At 51.3% G+C, this 21,540-nt stretch overlaps 1 protein-coding gene across 4 annotated transcripts in view; it reads right to left on the reverse strand.

The window, feature by feature from the left end:
* PXDN (peroxidasin) overlaps positions 1-21,540 on the reverse strand; it is a 66,371-nt gene that overhangs the window by 12,731 nt on the left and 32,100 nt on the right. For all 4 annotated transcript variants that reach the window (XR_009703835.1, XM_061211329.1, XM_061211330.1 and 1 more), the window contains 12 exons: positions 20,877-20,948; positions 20,451-20,522; positions 18,240-18,409; positions 15,763-15,880; positions 13,623-13,792; positions 8,202-8,474; positions 6,991-7,107; positions 5,707-5,865; positions 4,810-4,922; positions 3,929-4,085; positions 1,265-1,373; positions 548-705 (listed from right to left, as the gene is read on the reverse strand). Coding sequence is in view for 3 of the 4 variants with exons in the window: in XM_061211329.1 (XP_061067312.1) it covers positions 548-705; positions 1,265-1,373; positions 3,929-4,085; positions 4,810-4,922; positions 5,707-5,865; positions 6,991-7,107; positions 8,202-8,474; positions 13,623-13,792; positions 15,763-15,880; positions 18,240-18,409; positions 20,451-20,522; positions 20,877-20,948 (1,688 nt within the window). In the remaining variant the exon portion in view is untranslated. The remainder of the gene's footprint in view (positions 1-547; positions 706-1,264; positions 1,374-3,928; positions 4,086-4,809; positions 4,923-5,706; positions 5,866-6,990; positions 7,108-8,201; positions 8,475-13,622; positions 13,793-15,762; positions 15,881-18,239; positions 18,410-20,450; positions 20,523-20,876; positions 20,949-21,540) is intronic.

Raw genomic sequence — 21,540 nt, forward strand, 5'->3', positions numbered from 1 at the left:
GTCGGGCTCAGACCTGAGAGCCTGGCGTCTCCCGCTTCCCCAGAGAGAAGGGCGAGGCTGGCACGCCTGCTCTGTCACAGCCGCCCTGAGGAAGTCCTGAACGGCTGTAAGAGCCAGCAAGGAAAACGCTTCCTCCTAAACGCTGTCTGGGCGCTAATCCCCCTCCGGCCCTGCAGAGGCTCACAGGCGGGGCCCCTGCAGCGGGCAGAGGAGGGGGTGGCTTCACCCTCACCGTCTGCGCAGCACCTGCTGGGGCTCCATCAACGTCCTCTCTAACAGCCCCAACCTGGACCCACGGCCTCCGAGGGGCTCTCCTTTGTCCAGAGGCCCCGATGGTCAGAGCCCGGGGGCCAGGACAGCACGACCACCCGTGCTGCGCACATGTCACGTCACCACCGGGTCTCCCATCAGACCTGGGGAGCCACAGGATTGTCCCAGCTCAAGGCAACCCGCACGTGACCAGGATCATCACAGACCCCGGGCCCGACAGGCTAGACGTCGTCACGGGGAGGGATCTGCGGGGTGTGGACCCCGCCCGGGTACTGACTCGTTCCGTTCAGGTCCACCATCAGGCCGTGCTGCACGTGCTCCTGAATCAGCTGCAGCGCCCGCTCGAATATCTCCCCGGCCCGGGCCTGCTCCACTGTGTAGGGGTCCCGTGGGTACCGGAACAAGGCCAGCAGGTCATTCGGAGAGCGGGGTCGGCTAGCGGGTGTTTGGGAAGAAAAGGGAAGAACGGAACAGATGACTGAGAACAAAGGTCACTCGCGCCCAAAGGAGAATTATTGCTCTTAAATATTTCTGTGGCTACGTTTCTACAGACACAAGGTATCGTACCTTACTTATCCCAAGCGGAAGGCAACAAAACAAACGAACAAAACCAAAAGACACTAAAAACAGATAATTAATTACGTCAATAGAAAAAAACACCAATATACTATTTCAGTTCACATGCAGAAAAAACACTTTGGAATTGCCAAGATGAACAAATGCACGAAGGGCTTATGAAATATTTTGTTTTTGCCAAATCACTGAGTAATAAGCCAAAATAATGAGTCGAATTTTTTTTTTTAATGTTCCATTTGTGAATCACAGTTCAGTTTCTACTTGGAAAGGAGCATCTTTCTGTTATCTTAACCCCCAGCAAAGTTAACACCAACACTGTTTATGATTTTCAAATTAAAACAGTGTTTTATTCCCATCAAACAGGTGAAAACTGCGTACGAGAATCACCCTCTGAAGCCCCGCCCGCCTCTGCAAATACCTGTCAAACAAGTGCGTCCGCGTAGAGTTTATGGCTCTGTCCACCGTCGCGATTGCTTCAACAATGGACGTGGCTACAAATGGGTCCCCGTTCCTACTGACATCGGGAACTAGGAAATGTGAGGTCGCATGTCACCGGACAACGTGCACACAAGTGAGTCAGAGAAAAATGTCTAGACTCTATGTCACTTAGACTGAGGCATACTTTTCTCCAATGTTATTTCTACTTTTCACACCAAACCTTAAGTTATTTCATCACAAATTCTATGAGAAGCTGTTTTCAAACTGTATGGAAGTTGCAGACGCTTAATTTTTAAGATCATGGGATACCCCATAAAAGGACAAGGTAGCTGTAACTTAAAACACTTAAGTTCTTCTACCAAAGCATCGCCCAGTAGGGGAGGCGTTGACTCAGGCCCACCGGAGCAGCTGCCCTGCTGGGCGGAGAGTGTGGTGCTTTAACTTCCAGTGGATTCTGTGTGTTCCTCCCATCAAAGGCCAACCTGCCTGGGTGCTGGATCTCAGCCCACTCACCCTCCCGAGACTCTGCTCTCCCTTCACTCTATCCCCTCAAGGAAGGATCAGACATCCTTACACCCAACATGTGTGCATGTGGGCACACGCACACACACGACCACATGTGCACACATATACATGACCATATATGCACACACATAACTGTACATACATGCACATATGTTCACGCACACTCAGGCACACTCGGCTAAACCTGACACCTATGAAGCTACGGCTCCCTTTCTACTTTCCTCTTTTCATTCCTTTTTCACTTAATATTGACATTTTTCTAGCGTTTAGAGTTTGCTAAATAAAATAACCTTGTTCCAACCAATCTTTTATCTTTATTTTTCAAAATGTCTCATGCCAGGTCACCAACAACATGCATTTTAATAAACGGTATCCTTTTGCTTCAAAATATTCAACCCTTCTGGAAAATCTGACACGGTTGAAAATGTCCTTATTGAAATGTTGCCTTCACTTGGTTCTGGGATACACACCCCTCCAGACTGGGACATATGCCCTCCTGACACCGATCTCAAACAGACCCCCAATTTACTAATTTTTAGAAGCTAATATTTTTATGCCACGTGTTAAGACAAATGGACAGAACAATCTTACATAATTTTATTACCCTAATATTTCATTACTACCAATGATTTAAACTGACTTTGTTTTTCTTCAAGCAATGATCACAGAAAAATAATCCAAAAACACTTATTTATATGCCTTAAAAAAAGGGTAATGGAAATTCACTAAAATGTTCAGGGTGGTTATTTTTGGGGAGTGGGATTATGGGTGGGAGATTATTTTTAAACTTCATGTATAACGAATTCATGTTAAAGTAACATTATTTTTCAAGTATAAAAATAAACATTAATTGAAAAAAACACTGTTTTTAAGTCAGGAGATTCACCGATTTAATTTATAATCACTTCACACTCTAATATAATGGGAAAATAAGGTCATTTAACATTTCCCCCCCTCAAAAAAAAAGGTTTCCAGTTTTGCCTGTACTGTTGTCTGCAGGTGCCCACAGGCTCCAGGCACTGTGCAGGGAGTGTGGAGTATGGGGCGTGAGGGGTCGGCATATAAATTAACCACACCCAGGCAAGTCTGAGGCTCACCAGCCCTCGGAGAAGGCAGATTAGGTGATTAAAGTGGAAAAGGCAGGAACGCACATGCAGGTGGAGGATGTTTCCTGCGGGAGGAACTGGGGGATCGTCCAGAGGCAGGGCCTGGGTGTGGAGGCTCTGTTACCCGAGAACTCAGGCTTTCTGTGCTGGGGGCCGGGAGGTGAAAGCAGGGCACAGACAGAGCTGGAGACAAAGTGCAGGTCTGGGTCGAACTGTAAGACTTTATGCAGGGACTTCCCTGGTGGCGCGGTGGTTAAGACTCCACACTCCCAATGCAGGGGGCCCGGGTTCAATCCCTCGTCAGGGAACTAGATCCCACACGCATGCTGCAACTGTGAGTTCGCGTGCCGCAACTAAGGAGCCCGCGAGCTCAACTAAGACCCAGAACAACCAAATAAATAAATATTTTTTAAAAAAGACCTTATGCAAAGCTACAGGCTGTGCATTTTACCCTGTTGGCCCAGAACACATGGAGAGTGTTAGGAAGATGGAGGTAACACCGGGATGGACCAGATGGTGGGGCTGGAGGGGATGCCCTGGGTGAGCTCTGCAGGCTGGCACAGAGCTGGGGTCTGCCTGGCTCCAGGGCCACCAACCAGATCCAGGGAAGGGAACGGTCCTTGATTATTTGGGGGCTTAAAATGAAGACTTAATACACACCAGGACCGCACCAAGGCCACGCACGCCCGGAACAGAGAGAAAACAGAGTGAAGGGGTCGGGATTCTTTCACAGCAGTAACTACGTCTGTGCTTTGCCAAATGGTGACTGTAAATTACATGTTGTAGAATATGAGGGGGTTTGGGTGACCACTAAACCAACCACGAAACCCAGAGCGAGGAAAGATCTCCAAGGGCACGACCACATCGGCCTGCAGAGCCTAGGGCAGCAGGGCCCCGCCCACCGCCCTGCCAAGTTGGGATGTGCTGTCTTCTGATAACGACCGAACCCCCAAACTCCCTGCTTTCCTCGGTCGCCTCTGGCCGCGCGTGGAGCGTCAGTGCCGCGAGCTCACCATGCACGCTGAGCACCATGCTGACCGCCGCCTGCCCGATCGTGTTCCGGGCCGAGCACTCGTAGCGGCCGGCGTCCACAGGCCCCACGTCGTGGATGGTCAGGAATCCCTCGGGGCTAATGTGAAATTTCCCGCTTTCTGTCACCTGAACCCCGTCCTGGAGCAAGATAAATGGAAGAAATAGTGGGGTCAGACTAAGGAGCAGAGGCGTTTACCCTGGAGAGGGGCGCCATCTGTCAGGACCTCACTAACGGATCCATCACGGTGGCTGTGCTGAGACCCACCGACGCTGGGAGGAACTCGCCCGATGCAAATTCAAGGGGATGAACTTCTCCTACCTGCTTGCAAAAGACCCAAAAAAGCCCAAGACCTCACTCTGGGGGACTTCCCTGGATCTCTGGGGTGCGCGTGCCGGGGCGTGGGCACAGAAGGCAACCTTCGTGGGACGTGTACTGGGGTGGATGGTGCAGAGCAGGGGCACCTGGCGCGGGAGAAGCCAGGATGCCTGAGCCACACCCGGCGAGGCCGAGGCTCCAGGGCCCTGAGGACCCGCACTTCCCTCCCGGGGAACCACGGCACGACCTCCAGGGACAAGTTTCATATTAAAACGCTTGCAATGAAACACTGACATTCATTTCTTTACTGGGCTTAATAACAACACCACAGAGAAATGAAGCAACAGGAAACCTTCTCTAGTGATTACGGGACCAAGGATCTAACAAAAGGGTTTTCTTTGCTTTTGTCACCAAGAAGGACTCGTAAAGGAGCTTGTCCAAAGTTTGTCTCATTTTGTTTACACCATGGCTGCCTTCCAGCTACAGGGGGTCTGGAGAAGCAGCGGGCAGGGGCACCTGCCCCCAGCCACACGCCGCAGCCCTTACCTTGTTCCAGGTGATAGCGGGCTCAGGCTCCCCCTGAGAGCTGCACGGCAGCTGCACGCTGCTGCCCACCTCCACCGTCGTGTCACTGGGGATGCTGGTGAACACCGGGGTGACTGCAAGGCAAGGGACACGGGCTGACACACATGGAGAACCCGGGAGACTCCTGATTTGTCCCAAAAGCTTCAGGCGAGCAGAGGCCCCGCCTTCGGTCCGGGCAGGCCCAGGGCACGGAGCGCTCCCGCCGCAGCTGCTGGAGCGAAGGAGCCGGACGGGACCGAGGGACGGTCCAGGGCTGCCACCCTCCACCTGCGCGGCAGCATCTGGTCTGTCCGCACGGCTCCGGTCTGCTCGGGGCCGCCTGGGGCTGCCAAGTCCAAGCCCCCCCCACCAAGAGCTGGTGACGGGAGGAAGCAGGGGACTGGCTGATGACCTCACCCACGGGCCGCCCACTGTCCTGCCTGCTCGGCACCGGAGGGCAGACCCAGAGCCCATCCACCGAAGCAGACCCAGGCCCCAACCCCCAGGGACCCTCTGCAGGCAGCCCCCCTCCGCGCCCACCCCCCAGGTCATCACCTCTCCTGCCTTCCTCTCCCGGCTCTCAACAGGGACCCGGGGCCAGCAGGAGGCAGAACCTCGCGTCCAAGAGGACATGGGGGCCTGTTCCTAGGTCAGCCGCTGCTGCTGGGTCCGGGGCCACCTCGCTCACCCCCAGGGAAGGCAGGGATGACACAGTGACATAACGTGACCTGCTTTACTGTGAGAAGCTGGCCGTGCCAGTGTCCCACAGGCAGCAGTATCCTCACTGCCGACATGGGAGAGACGGGCTACGGCTATGGCCTCGGGATGCGAGTCCGGGGGACGGTCCATCGCAGGGAGGGGTGCGGGACCACTGCCTACCTCGGGGCTGGACCGTCAGGTGCGCGGTGACCCTCTGGGAGCCGATGATGTTGACGGCCTGGCACTCGTACTGGCCCTGGTCGTGCAGGGCGACGTCCGAGATCCGAAGGGTCCCTGACGACAGGACCAGGTGCCGTCTGTCCACCGACAGCTGGCTTCCTGCAAGGTGGGGATGCACTCTCAGTGACAGGGATACGTGGACACAAGCCTAGCCTTCGAGGTGGGAGACGGGAGCCTCAGGGTCAGGCAGAACCCTAACTGAGGGACAAAGGGGTCGCAGAGCTTGTCTTCCCCAGATCTGGCCTGGAGTCACCGTCCCGGCCTTTGTCACACACCTGTGCGTGTGCGACAGTTCAGGGACAAATAGCACACAGACCCTGCCCCCCCAAGACTCTCCAGAGAAGGAGCAAGGGGCAGGGACCAGGGGGTCGAGGGCTAAGTAAGGAAGAGCCGGGGTGGTATGCAGACTCGGAGACAGGGAGAGGCCGGTCCCAGGCTGGGCATAGAGGGATGGGGGATGGAAAGGGAACGAGGGATGGGAAGGGGTCGCGGGCTGGGAAGGGGATGGGGCTGGTGTTGTTTAAAGACAAGCAGCTCCCCAAGTAGGGATGAGCCTCCCCTCCCGAAAACATGGAGCTCTTCTCTCATCCAGGTTGCTCCCAGGATCCCTGGAAATGGCCCCTCAGGGGCGGAAGGGATGGTGGTGCCCTTTGGTCCAGGGCTAGTCACCCCCTCGATGCCGGGGCAGACCCTGATGGTCTACCAATGTTGGCACCTGCCTCTCCGCAGCCTTCCCAGCCAGGCTGCTGTCACCCCCCTGGGGTGACGGGCTGGGCCTTCCCCACATCGTGTGCCCAGCAGCTTCCCAGCTGGAGAAATCGGCTGGGGTCCCACCCAAGGAATTAACGTGATCAAGTCACAACACCTCTTGGGGAGCAGCAAGAGAACTGTGAGAGTTCAAGTGAGAAAGTCATATATACAGTACATATATTCTACCACCAGTTTCTAGAAAGTTCTATCTGCACACTAGTAAATCTGCTCAAGAGGCTAATTCAGTGCACACTGAAGGCGGGACCCACACTACTCGGGAGGAGATGGGCCTGACATCCAGGTCCTCGGTGTGGACAGGTCTCCTGTCCTGTGTGTGAGGGGGTGGCTGGTGACCGGACGTGCCCGCAGCTCTGGGTCACGTTGGGTTCAGCCAGCGCCAGCCTGCCTGGGGGGTCCGAGTTCCAGGAAGGGAAGGACAGAGGGACTGGGTCACCGTCCTGCCCGACACCTCACCTCCTTTCGTCCAGGCGATGACTGGCTGTGGGTAGCCCTTCGCCTCGCAGTGGAACTCAACTGTCTGACCCTCGATGACAGCTCTGTCCTGGGGCGTCACGGTGAACTGAGGAAGCGCTTCCGGAGGGAAAGACGTTGGAAACGCAACATTTAGGAGACAGCTTTGGGTGAAAACGCCGTTTTCCTTCCCTGGAGGAAGGCACACCGCCCGCCCTCAGAGTCCTACCAGGACCCTGACTGTGGGTGCAGCATCCCGAGCAGAGGAAGATGCCGGAAAGTGAAAAGGAAGAATACCAAACGCTGGGTGCGTCTCAGCATCACACTGACAAGTGTGCAGAAGACTCTTACTTTAACAGCACTGAGGCTACAACACAGAACAAGGTAATGACCTGCTTCAGCTCCTGGAAGGGGCCTGACTTGAAGAGATTCATCTCACTCCTCAACCTAAACTAATATTTGCAAATGGCATAAAATGTCATCTAGCGCAACTGTGCATAGTGACAGGAGTTATTTTATTATTACTGGGTGAGAAAAAAACTACAGAATAATACATGCAATATAATTCCATTTTTATAAAAGCAACCACCACAATCAAAAAAGGTAAAAACCAGTGACATGACTGCATGGTCATACGTGCAAAGAAAGGGCCAGAGGAGGGATTAAGGACCAACTTTTAGTGACGTGCCTTCCACTGGGGACAGAGGAATTGGTGGGGACAGAGGAGAAGGAAAGAACTCATTCTCTGCATTTCACACTTCTGTGTTGTCCCAGCGCTTCTTAACCAAAGTCCCGCTTGGCAATTTATTTGAAAACTAATAAACTCATTACAGAGTCAATTAAGGAATTTGGAAACACACAGCATTAAGTCTTAAAACTATACATATTCTCAGACCCTATGTCCAAAAATTGACCCTAAGGAAATTCCAAGACGTGTGCAAGACATACTGATTCCGTACACGCAGGCCTTGGAGAACTGGCATGCATACCCACATTCGTGTGGGGAACACAGCCGAAAAATAAAGCTCTGACCACCTAAAGCCTGCACGTGGAAAATAAACGTATCACCAAGTCCCACCGAAGGTCAGATGTGACGGGAGAGGATGAAGCAGGTGCCGGGACTGAAAGAGCAGGCGGAGGCCGCAGAGGGGCTGGCTCGAGGGCGAGCCAGGGAGGCTGCGGGGCGCAGGGGCCTCCGCGTGGACGGCTCTCACCTTGGACGATGATGAAAGCCGTGGCGTGGATGCCGTCCACGGTGTTGGAGGCGAAGCAGGTGTACTCGCCACTGTCTTCCTGCACCACGTTCTGGATGTAGAGGCCGCCGGACGGCGTGATGCTCACCCGCGGGTCAGCGGGCACGGGGGTCCGGTCGCCTCTCGTCCAGGTGATCCTCGGCGGGGGGTGGCCCGTGGCGCTGCACTCCAGGGTCACACTTTCCCCCACTAGCACCTCCGTGTTCTGGGGTTGGATTACAAAAGCGGGGCGAGCTGTCACAGGAAACACAGATTCAGAATTAAAATCCTCCAGTTTAGCAAACGTTTTTGCTTGGGGTTTCTATTTTCATGCTATTCATTCTAGCTATTAAAGTCTAAAATAAGTAAAACAGACACAATACAATTGCATACTTTGTCTCCTTTCTTTTTTCAAGAAATGTGCAGACCACAAAGAGGGTCCGTGGCCTCAGGTCAAACCACCATCAGCAGCCCTAACTGACTGATTCCTTCTTCAAACATGGATCAAACTCTGCAGAAGTCTTACTTTTTTTTTTTATTCTAAATGTATTATGTCAGTCTTTTCAGTAAACCTTGCTAGTAGTTCTTACTGGTTATAAAACATTGTTTTTAAAGGGTATTTAGAACATATAGAAATAACAAATTTCCCTCATAGAAAGAAAAATACAAATTAATACTCTAATGAGATGGTTATAATTATAATTACAATGAGATAATTTTTCAACTCTAAATCCAGAAAAAAAAAGATCCATACGCTTATTATTGAGCTTGTGTGTTGAGCACGTGAAGAAACAGAATTCTCACACGTGGGTAGCACAAGTTGCCATGGTCCACCTGGACAGAAACATGCCCACATACATCAAAACTAAAAATTCATTCACCCTTTTACCCAGAAATTACTCTGCTAGGAGTGTACCCCACAGATATTTGGTTGGCCAAAAAGTTCGTTCGGGTTTGTCCACGTTACAGAAAAACCCGAACGAAATTTTTGGCCAACCCAATATTTTTTACTGGCTTGTAAAACAATATATGTACAAAAAGGGTTTTTTATTACTGTGTTGTTTCTTCAGGCTGACATCCTGACCCACAATATTCCAATCCAAAAAGCTCCAAAAATAAAGTATTTTTTCATAACTTCTTTCCTTGATCTCTCTAGCACGAGGCTACTCGTAATCTTCATTTATTCCACTTACTGTGAACATTCATTCAGTTTGCTATAGGATTTTATATATTGATTGGGCGGGGCATTATCCAAGATTCTGTGACAGTTCAAGTCAGTAAATGGATTATGTACCATGTGGCCCTTCTGAAAAAAAATCCCCAAATTTCCACATTTCAAACCACCTCTGGCCCAAAGGGTTTTGGATAAAGAGATGGAGACCTGTGACAGCAAAAGATCTGGAATAGACTTCATGTACCCCAAAGGGAACGGGTTAAATAGATGTTTCATCTGGATAATGGGATTCCATGCCACCACCCATAAAAAGGGCAAGAGTAAGAAATTCCCTCGTATGTTGAAATGAAAGGTCTCTAACATCCAGTAAGTAAGAAGCAGCTCTGGCCTTGCAGGCACTGGCAGTATTTTCTAGAAGGAGGTTGGATGGAGGTGGGAATTATGTGGACCAGGGAAGGAGAGAGGAAAGAGACTTCTCTACATCTTTTCTCGTTTGTTCATTTTTATTTTTTTTTTTAAAAAATTATTAAACTGCTTTATTTTTTTCTTCCAGTTTTATTAAGATATAATTGACATATAGCACTGTATAAGTTTAAGGTGTACAGCATCATGATTTGACTTACATCAATGCTTTCAATTATGGTAATTAGCAAAATAAGTTTAGTGAATATCCATCACCTCATACAGATACAAAATAAAAGAAAAAAGAAAAATCTTTCTTCCTTGTGATGAGAACTCTTCGGATACGTTTGTTCATTTTTAAACCCCACTTATCACATATCTAAGTAACAGTGGATCACAGAAAACACAGAAGTGACATTTAATGTTAGCATTTCCAGAGGATGGCAAACTGGAGACGTGGAGCCACGTACAGGGACAAGAACCGAAGGTGAAGCCCATCGTGAGGCATTGGCACCGCCCTGCAGTCGTGCATGTGGCTTGTAGGAGCCTTAGGAAATAGAAAGATGAGGACACCCCAGGATGAGCGTCAGACAGAAAACTCTAGGACGGGTCCCCAAAGTGCTCCACCATCAGTACGAGAAAGATAAAGTCAGCTCCTACCCCCCAGCCCCCTGCAGGGAACTCTGCTGAGTAGAAGGGAGAAATAAACCTCATGTCAGGCTTTATCAACCCCAAGTGGGTCGTCACATAGGCCTGCTGTCTAATTCACACTACGTTAGGCAGAAGCAAAGTGACCTCAGTGGAAGGGCTGAGATGCAGGAAGAAATAAAAAGAACTGGAAGTGATAGTTACACGGTACAGTTAGACAAACATTAACAGTACAACATAACAACCTCTTACACATTAAAAAACAGAACTCAGCCTAGAAACTAAGGTGGGTAGTTATAATTTGGAGACAAATGTAAAGACAGTAACTGTAAACGTTGATAATTTAAGAATGCATTTGAAATTTTTCTAGAATAACCACTTATAGAAAAGAAATAAGGTATATAACTTCCAAACTAGAAGTAGGAAATAGAAGATGAAAAATAATTATTTCAAAATAAGGCAAGAAACATAGAAAAGGTTGGATAAATTGTCCAAAATAAGAGGTAGAATTTATAAATCTGAATACATTGCTAACCATGATAAATGTATATGGACTCATTTTTAAAGTCAGTGTGAGTTTTTTTAAAAAAAATCTAGCTCTATGCTGTTTACAACAAACACCCAAAATATATTAATATAGAAAAAGGTTCAGAAATAGAGTCACAGATATAAAAAACAAACTTGTGGTTACCAGGGGGGGAAGGGAGGGGGAGGGATAAATTAGGAGATTGAGACTGACAAATACACACTACTATATACAAAATAGATAACTAATAAGGACCTGCTATAGAGCACAGGGAACTCATTTCAATACTCTGTAATGACCTATATGGGAAAAAAAAATCTAAAAAAGAGTGGATATATGTATATGTACAACTGATTCACTTTGCTGTACACCTGAAACTAATACATTGTAAATCGACTATACTCCAGTAAAAATTAGAAAAAAAAAAAAAAAGTAAAAAAGAAAGGTTCAGAGCAAAATGATGGGAAAAGTATAGTTGACAAACACTAATCAAAAGAAAGCGGGTTGCATCCATATAAAATCAAACTAACCTTAAGGCAAAAAGCGTTTAATAATCAAAAGTTTAATTCATGAGGAAGATAAAAACTGCAAACTTATATGCCCCTAATAACAGAGCTTCAAAACAGATAAAGTACATTTAGCCCTTTGTGACTCATGGAGACTTACAAATGGGTCCATTATCATTACCTACATCACGGTGTTGGCAAACTTCTGTAAAGGGCCACAGAGTGTATTTTTTGGGATTTTCAGGCTATAAATCTTTGCGTGTGATTATGTTCCAATAAAACTTAATTAATAGACATTGAAATTTGAACGTCATATAACTATCATGTATTCTAAAATATTACTCTTAAGTTGTTCAATCACATAAAAATGTAAGACACATTTTTACTTCAAAGATCTTGGAGAAACAGGCAGTGGTCCAGGTTTGGCAGCCCCTAGTCTAGGCTGGCAGGCTGCCACTGGCTGACCCCCTCACTCTGCAGTGACATTCCAGTCACGGATTGTAGGAGACCCTCCATGTGCATTTTAGGGAGCAGTGCCAACATGTCCAGACTAGTGCACTAAAGAAGGCTCTCGTTCCCGTGAGAGAAACAAAAATTCAGATCAAAAGGGGTTAGATTTGGAACTCTCAGGCCAGAGAGAGATTTTAATATTCCCATCTAGGAATCAATTATCCTGCTAACACAGCAACTTTGCTAAGGAAATGCACTGTTTATGTTCTATTATTCCCTTTTGTCCTCTGACATACACCTGCAGAACTGCACCACTCTGTTCAATATTTTGTGGGTTTCCCTGTGCCTTACAAATAAAGCACAAGCTCCTTCCGTGACCGGGAGCTCTAACTTATCTGTGGTAGATTCACAGCCGTGTGACTTTGCAAAGATGCTGGACGCCTTGTTCCACTCGGGGAACATGGGATTAAAGGGCTTTGATGTGGCTGCAATATGTGCACTGCACTGCACTTTCTCTTGAAGGGAAATTCGACAGCTGGGAACTCTCATTCATCAGTAAATCTTGACTGTGCCTATGCTGGGATGAACCAAGTGATACGAAGGTCTTGTACTAGGAATCTAATCAAAGAAACACACAAACCACTTATCTTGGGATTGAGGGTACTGCAATGCCCTGAACGATCAAGCATGAGGGAAACACAGACCCTGGCCCGCCTACACGAGAATGACACAGGCCCATGGAGGAGGCCTAGCCACCTGTGCTCTTCCAGCGGCCACGGGGGACCAGGACCACCCCCCTGGGCTCTTCTCCAAGGGCCAGCTCCTCTTCTGACCAAAGCTCCAAAAGTCAACACTTCGACAAGGGCGGGGTCTGTAACCTGGTGGGACCCAGGCCACTCAAGGCCACAGCCATGCTGCCTTTGGCTCAAACCATCTTTTCAGTTCAGGTGCCAATATTTTAGACCTGGGAATTCTGCATAAAAATTCAGATTTTTGGCTTCTTTTAAAATAACCAAAGCCCTTAGCACAAGAGACAGCCCACTGCCAAATGGCAACAAGTGAGAGAAGCCCCTGGGACCAGCGTGAGCGGGAGGCGTCGGGAGACGGGAGACGTTTCTCCCCAGGTGTCCACGGCCCCTCTGGACTGTGCTTCCAGCAGCGCCTGTCTCTACTGTCCACTTTGAGTGACCATCCTGGATTAGCGGTTGGTGGTGGACCAGGGCAATGGTCGGGGGTCACCTATGACCCTGAGCCGACCCTGCTGCAGCAGCTTAAATGGGAGACCTTGGTGTTTGTCTTTTACCACCAGGTGCAAACAAAGAAGGGAGTGGGGCTTCCCTGGTGGCGCAGTGGTTGAGAATCTGCCTGCCAATGCAGGGGACATGGGTTCGAGCCCTGGTCTGGGAGGATCCCGCATGCCGCGGGGCGACGGGGCCCGTGAGCCACAACTACTGAGCCTGCGCGTCTGGAGCCTGTGCTCCACAACAAGAGAGGCCGCGATAGTGAGAGGCCCGCGCACTGCGATGAAGAGTGGCCCCCGCTCGCCGCAACTAGAGAAAGCCCTCGCGCAGAAACGAAGACCCAACACAGCCAAAAATAAAAATAATTAATTAATTAATTTAAAAAAAAAAAAAAAAGGAAGGGAGTGCACCGGGAAGAAGGCGGGCTCTAAGTGTCTGAGTGAGCACTCAACGTACCTGGAGACCCGAAGTACCTGAGGGTCACCTCCTGCGTCTTTACCTCTCCAGCCACGTTTTTCGCCATGCACTGGTAGATGCCCTGGTCTGTCTCCCGCGTGTTCTGGATAATCAGGGTCCCATCGTCCAACAAGTTCAAGCGGGAATCTGTCTTCATGCTCAGCTCGTTACTGTAAAGACAGACCTGGCAGGCTCAGGCTCTGAAAGCACAAGGAAACACCTAGTCCCCCGCAGGGGGCTTCTGTCCTGGCGCGGGGACCCCAGCCTGGAGGCATGGAGCACCTGGAGATGCGCGGCCTTAACTCACCTTCCTGGAAACTTTCCTTCCCAGCAGCCTGACTTACTGGCATTTCTGGGAAAGGTGTTTACGCACCGTGTTTATTTGCATCTGTAATTAACTCACATATCCACTTTTATCGTTTACATGTGCAACCTACAAATGTTTCAAAGTGGTCCTCATTCCAAAGGGAAAAAATGAACAGAGTGGAAAAAATTCACAGGAAAACTTACCCTTTGTTTTTGGCAAATCCATTCGAGACAAAGGGGTAGAAACATTTAAGTTATTAAAAGCGGAAGATTACAAATGTCCCCAGAACAACACCGCCACTGTTTGAGGGATTTCCCAGGACCCCTCTCAGAATCCAGGTGCCCACAGGCTACAGACCCGGCCGCGGGAGGTGCTGCCCGGTTCCCCGCTCACCTCCCTCATCCCGTGCTCCAACTGCACCAACCGAGCCCCCAAAACTGGCATCTCCCGCCCTTCACGAGCACTTCCGGACGGAGGCAACAGACCTCTCGGGCCCCGTAAGTGAGGCTCTTCCTGATGCGGCCCAGCTTTCTCCCACAGACACTGTGAGCCCCGGGGGAGGCTGGGCTGCTGCAGAGATGGGCCCCGGGGCGCAGCCCTGCACCAGACGCAGGCCCGGGGCCTTGGGTCTCCCTCTGCCGTGACTGGCTCTGCAATGTTAACTCTTGGTATCAATGTGTTGACTTACAAACGTGGGTGTGAACCACTCACGAATGCAGGTGTGCCAGCCTTGAGCGAATCTGTGCTTCTCTGCCTTTTGAACGCACACTCCCCGAAGGAAGCCCTCCGGTGTTCGCTCTGGAATTTACCTCTTGTCACCCTCAGAGCTGTCCCAGATCCCAAGGCACTGGGGACAGGCCAGCATCTCACGTTCCCCACACAGCTTTGGCCCCAAGCCCGGCGTCAGCTGCGCTAGGTCGACGACAAAGCCAGGCCTAGAACCACTGCATGCCTCCGTGGCAGGTGCATCTCAGGTGACCCCCCCCCCAGGCTCGCTGCCCTGTTCTTCTCCTCTGCAAACATGGCTGGACTCGAGAGCTGGTGTCGGGAACTCATCGCCTCTCACCGTTGCGACTGAACCCGGCAGGGGCTCTACGGGGCCACACTGAACCCACAGGAGGGTTCTGTTCGTGAGCGAGCGCGGGCCGGGGTGCTCGTGTTTACAAGAAGCACGCGGGCGATGACGACCTGCTCTCACGCGGAGGTTTCCTTCCCAGGACTCGGTTCAAAGCGGATGCGTGCAAGTGCTGCCCTTCAACCCAGACGACCCTCGGGGGTCTGACCCCAGGGCCCCGCAGGGATCTGACTGCATCCCCCTCTCCCATACCAAGATGCTTGTGGACAGAAGGCGAGGCCTGGGTTTCCGGAGACAAATCAGATGCACAGGAGCAAAGTGCATGCGCTCACCTCACAGGGTCTCCCTGAAGATGCCACCCGCAGGGAAGACCCTCCCTCACCTCCTCGGGACCCAGGGACCAGACCCCACGGCTGCCGCCAGAGCAGGTGGGCGGGCGGGAGACAGCCCCGGTTCCCTCCCATTCCTCACCCCGGGCGGGGTAACCGTCCCTTCCGTGTTGACCGGCCTCGCTGACCAGGACCAAGCCCGGCAGAGGGTGACTCAGGCCGTGCGCCGCGCAGAGGCCGGGGTGTGCCGGGCGGCGACTTCAAAGCAGGAAGGATACACGAAAAACGTTCCCTCCTCTTTACTCTCCTTCCAGGGAGGAGGAGGAAGGGTCAGGGTGGGCCGGATGGCGGGCGGCTCGGCTGCGGCTCACCGGGCATCTGGATGGAATGGGACCCGGCGCCCCCGGCGGCCCGTCCGGAGCCACTTACTTGTTCCGGAGCCAGATGATCTCAGGCTTGGGGTTGCCCTCAGCCCTGCAGGTGAAGAAGACGGTGTTGCCCAGGGTGACGTCTGCATCCTGAGGCTCCGACGTGATCCGCGGCCTTTCTGCACCAAAAAGGAAAGCAGACCCTCCTGGTCTTAAACCGTCACGTGACAAGAACCCAGAGCAAATCCCTTCTGTTCAAGACAAAATCGCACACGTTCAAACCAAAATCACTCCCACGAGAATGGCAGGGGGGCATCTCCACGGGGAAGACGGTGTTTTAGAGCCAAATTACACAGCATTGCCAGCATCTGAGGTCCACTCGCTGAGAACCCTGGCAACCGGGTGGCGCTGAGCCTCTGGCAGACAAAGCACCGGGTGACGACCTCAGTGGACGCTCCCCCCGAGAGAGCCGGACACTCGTGAGTCACAGTTTTAGGGAATGAAAGGACAGACAACGGCACTTTTCAGCTGAAGCCACCCCGAAGGCAGAGGCTGCGCAGGTGCGGCCAGGGGCTCCCAACCCCGGGACCATCTCAGTGTGGGGTTCCCGCTGCAGTCCCCCGCGGCCACCCAGTCACTGAGCACAGAGAGGCATCCCTCCTGCACTCCAGCTGCTGGGTGACTGTCCTCTCTGTGTCCTCACAGCAGGCTGGACTGGTCACCTACCAACTAGGAAACTCGGAGAACTGACTCCTCTAAGCCCAGATGTAGTCACTGACCTGCCACGTGCAAAAAGAAAAAGCATGCTCACGTGCAAATGCATGTGCTCCTGTGTGTGTGTACATGCGTGCATGTGCGTGTGTGTACCTGTGCGTGTGCCTGCAAGTGTGTGCACGGTGCCTTCACAACATCTGGCATCTTAAACAGGCACAAAAGGCCGTGTGCGTGTCTATCGCTGCACAGCGTCAACAGGAAACCCCTCGGACTCACCGCCGTCTGCGTTAACCCCCCGAAACTGCGCTGCTCCCGTCTCCACTCCCAGGCGTCCTGCTCCCCGGGCCAGCCTGGACACTGCGGCCCCCTCTGCGCAGCCGGAGGACCCCCAGCCCCAGTGCTCAGCCCTACGCGCCATCCTCTCTGATGTGCTGGATTTGGGAACTCTGAGAAAGCTCTGCTTCTCCATTCTCTCTCCAGGAAGAGGCAATGGTGCTGAAGGAGCTGGAGGAGGGAACCACCCCCCTGAGCGCCCCCCAGTGACCCCGAGTGACGGGCAGCAACTGAGGACCTTCCAGGACACTGAGGGCAGAGGCATCGTCCCCAGGCGTCCCGCGAGGCCCCGGGAGTTCACAAAGCTCAAGGCACCACTGCCTCTGTCACCCCAGCCTGGCCCCTGTTGACAAGGTCGGAGCTGGGCCGGGGTGGGGTGGGGGGAGGAGGGTCTGCTCCTCCCCCAGAAGAGAGGTGGGCAGAACCCAGGCTGACTCAGGAGGGCAGACCCAAGATGGGCACAGGGAAGTGAACCTGTCGTGACCCCCGAGCAGGTCCAGAGGGCAGAGGTCAGAGGCAGCATCCTCCCCTCCCCCACCCGTCCTTTCCCCAGGAAGCCGATCCTAAGGAGACAGTCTTGAGAATGGGGTGCACACAGCACAGCACTGCTGCCCACCCTGAGGGGCCCCTGCCACCAGAGCGGCCCTTACAAAGACGAGGGCTCGACACGCAGAGGCCACAGGGTGGCCCTGGGACTGAAATCAGTCACCTGCACACACTGAAGGCAAGGAGGCTGACCATACAGGGGTCGTTCATAGAGCGTTACAAACGGCGACGAGTGAAGTTACGTAATTGGGGGGGTTACTATGAAGTGGAGTGACCTTCAAAGTAATTAATTCCGTTTTCAATATTTGAAAATAATAATGATGCTCTGGAGAACCGAATTTTAGCACCACCTCCCCCCCGCAAAAGTGCTAAACTTAAAAGAAAAGCTGGATTCCTTGGGCGTTTATTTATTAGGAAGATCTGTCCTGCGAGATTTGATTTCGTTCCTTTTCTTGTGTTTCTTCGTGAGGCACTGCGTACGCGCAAGCGGTGCACAGGTGCAACAAGCCAGATGAACTCGGCCTACGGCCACTCTGCGTGGCCACCACCCAGATCCAGACCCAGGAGGCCGCCAGCTCCCAGCCAGCAGCCCTGCGCCCACCCCCAGAAACCGCCCCCGCTCCCGCCCCCCAGCCCACCGTGGGGTCCTGCCGGCCAGGCAGCTGCAGCCTCTAAAGGCAGAGGGCTGGAAGGAACAACAGAGGTAGTGGTGCACTTCAGGTTGCTATTTTTTTTGCAGGGAAACCTGAAAATAAAGCCCAAGTTTATTACCAGATAGTTAGTTTCTCTGTATAGGTACTACAGAGACGGGCTTTGTAAAGCAGGGTCCGGTCAGGCCCCACCCAGACCTGATCTGTGGGATCGGCCAGTGACAGCTGGAGACAGGGCTGCACACGCCATGCCCTCTGGACACCAATGCGGGCTTGGGCCCCAGGACTCACTCACCACAGTCCAGCTCTTCCGGGGTGATGGCGGCCACCGACCGCCCCTGGATGCGCCTGGGGTATTCACAGGTGGCCGCTGCCTGCGCATTCCCCGACCGGGCGTAGCTCTTCAGCAAGTCTGCCAGCCACAGGATCTCACAGTCGCAGTGAAGCGCGTTGGAGTCCAGACGCCTATGAGAAGGAAGCCACAGCCAGTGAGACGTGGGATGGGCAAGGGCCGAACCGGGCCAGGCAGACCCGAACTGACCAGCAGTGATGGGGCCCACAGACAACAGAATCTGACCCGGTCCTGCCCGACCAGGGGACCCAGCAGAGATCCACACTCGGCAGAAAGACGAGCCCGAGAGCGGGGGAAACCCGAATAATGCAAATAAAGGGTGGTGAAAGGAGCAATCAAATACCGTATATTTTAGGTTCAAGACTGAGGGGCAAATACGTGCTGGACGAATCCGGGAAGTTTCAGGAAAAGCACAAGACAGGAGCCTCATAAAATCAGTAATGCAGAAATCCCCACCACCCGGAACTATTCCCGAACTCTCATCACCACTGGCACCGCGTCATCATGTACTACCTCACTTAACCCTTAAATACGCCCTAAAGGACAGTCAGCCCACAGGGCACATATCTCAGCGGCTGAATTATCCTGAAAGTTCCGGGAGAAAGTGCCCCATGAGGCTGGACACATTCATCCCAACACGTGGAACAGGCAGGGTGTCATCTCCTCCCTCGGAGACGATGGTCATTTATGCAGCAAAGCACAGGGTAAGGAGTGTAACGGGGGGACGTGAACCAGCTCGCGTCAAGACCGAGGACGTGGCAGCAGGGCTGGCTGCATTCAGAGGGGGGGGTCCCCGGGATCAGAGCCGAGGGGCTGCCCTCGGGCGTCCACTGAGTTCACACTGCAGGGAGGCGGGCCCGTGATGTCACAACTCCCACTTGCATTTCTCTGGGACGCTGGCTTGGAGGGGGCGGCAGGCAGAACTGGCCCTCTGCCTGGATGGCCAGCTCTGATGACCACATCCAGCGGAATCCACAGGGCTCAACGCAGACACGACAGAACCTCCCCCCCGCCGATTCCTCAGGTCAGCAGGCCGTGGGGGACCCAGGACCTTCCCGGCGCCCGCTGACCCCAGAGCCCCTCTGAATAAACGGCAGGACCTCTGTGCTCAGGACGGGCCCCAGGGACAGTGGATGAGCAGGCGTGTGACCCTGGCCAGTGGCCCTGGGCCGAGCGGCCAGAGCAGGAAGCCCCCGACTGCGTGCTCCCCTCTGCCGTCTGGCGGGGAGGGGGAGGCCCACTGGGGCCGAGAAACCTAGGGTTTCACAGGCCGAGCCGATGCAGAGGGCAGAGCTAGACCATCAAAAGGCCAAAAAGGAGGCGGAGGCGGAGAAGAACCTTTCCAGCCTTCTGTAGACTCAGGTAACCCCCGCGTGCCCTGAGCTCGTCTTGGCAACTTCTGGCAATTTCTTTCCTACCCTCTCTTATCTACCAAACAGGCGGTGTTTCTCTCATCTGCCACCCTAGAACGTAGTTTTTAGTTTGGCTGGGGATTTCTTTATCCTATGAAGAAAAAAATCGTAAATAGTGAGGAAACTCTGTGTCTTACTTAACTCAAGAGAGAAACAAAGGCCACTCTGGGCCCAGGCTTGGTAATTTGATTTTTCTATCTCTTTCTTAAGTCCAGTTCATTGTACACTCTCAGTAATACCTAACTGAAAAACAATGGCCTTCAAGACATCGGAGAAAAACACAAAAAAGATGTCAGATAGCTTTCTCCATCAGCTATTGTAAGAAATTACTCAGTGTAAAGATAACTTATTTTTAGAGACCTAAAAATGGGCAGAATTCAGTTATGTGCATGCTTAAATAAAAGGAATGCAATACAGTTTAGAGATTACTTCTAGGCCAATTTTATTCCCACCAGTACAATATGTAACATGGAATTAAAAATTAATTTGAGGAATTTAAAATTGATTTTTAAAAACGTCTTCCTTGCCTATTAAAGGGTTAATCTGTTGCCACATTCCCCCAAGCCAGCTAGGTCTTGGTTCGGTGTTCTGATGGCTTAATCCACCCTCCCTTCCTAATTCATATCCAGACTGTGATGAACTCTTCTTTGAAATACCCAGTAAAAGGGGTAAGGTAAATGCATGACATGAAGAAATTATTAGTCTTTGCTCAAAAGACAGCATAAAGGGTTATTATACTTACAATCTTTTCATAGATTCCAAGTGATTAAATGTTCCCGGAACCAAATGTGTAATTCGGTTGTTATGTAAAAACCTGTTGAAAGAGGTGATAAACCATAGCAATTCTTTAAAATACTTTCCTAGACATGCAGAAAAGAGTATAGCAGTCAAATAAATCAGCTTTTAAAGAACATCCCAGTGACTGCCTTTGTTAATATAAATGAATTTAAGAACAATGTTATTCAGTACAGAAAATAACTACATTTTTTTCTATTTTGTCACTATTCCCACTTCTGAACTGTTAGAGGAGAGCACAGATTTCCTACTGAGACGTTTCCCGGTTGTTTGAACAGACATAGATATTCTTTCTGTTACAGGAAATGGACAGAGCCACAAGCTCCAGGACCTGCAGGTAAAGAGGGGCAACCAAGAAGGTAACACTACTTACAGCCTCTCCAGCTTCGGCAAATGTTGAAATGACTCTGGGTCCAAAGTTTCTATCTGATTAAAGTGCAGGTATCTAGAGGAGTTTTTAAAAATGGGAAAAAGAAACAAATTTTAAATAATTTTATACTTTTTACAGATCTATACGGTTTTGCTGAAAACATTTGTTCTCTAAGTCATTTCAAATCCACACGTCAATAGATAACTCTCTAGATCTCCTACATTGTATGGAAAACAAACGAAGTCATCAAATAGGAAGATTAAAGACAACGGAAAGCTGGGTGCAGACCGTAAATGATGGACTGGACAATACGACTAAGGGTCAAGCACACCCACTGGGCTTCCTCCCCACCTAGCGGGGAAGGCCAGGGACGCCCAGCTCTCCAAATACATGGACCTTTCTAGAAAAAAATCAACGTGATCTTCATTACACCACACACGCAGGTATGTGAATGCCTTCATTCCAATCTTTTAACTTACACACGGATTTAGGAGACTTACTTACACTTCAAGGTGACATTGGGTATATTGTTTTTCAGCTACAGAAACAGCAACTACAGAAACAACAGAAGAAACCTGACCCTGAGTTAGGCGAAATAATGTATTTCCTCAAATGTCCTTTAATTACATAGACCATCCAGAGCTTATACTTCTTTCCATTTGAGTCC

This window comes from Eubalaena glacialis, chromosome 14 (genome assembly GCF_028564815.1).
Source record: "Eubalaena glacialis isolate mEubGla1 chromosome 14, mEubGla1.1.hap2.+ XY, whole genome shotgun sequence".
Classification (NCBI taxonomy): domain Eukaryota; kingdom Metazoa; phylum Chordata; class Mammalia; order Artiodactyla; family Balaenidae; genus Eubalaena; species Eubalaena glacialis.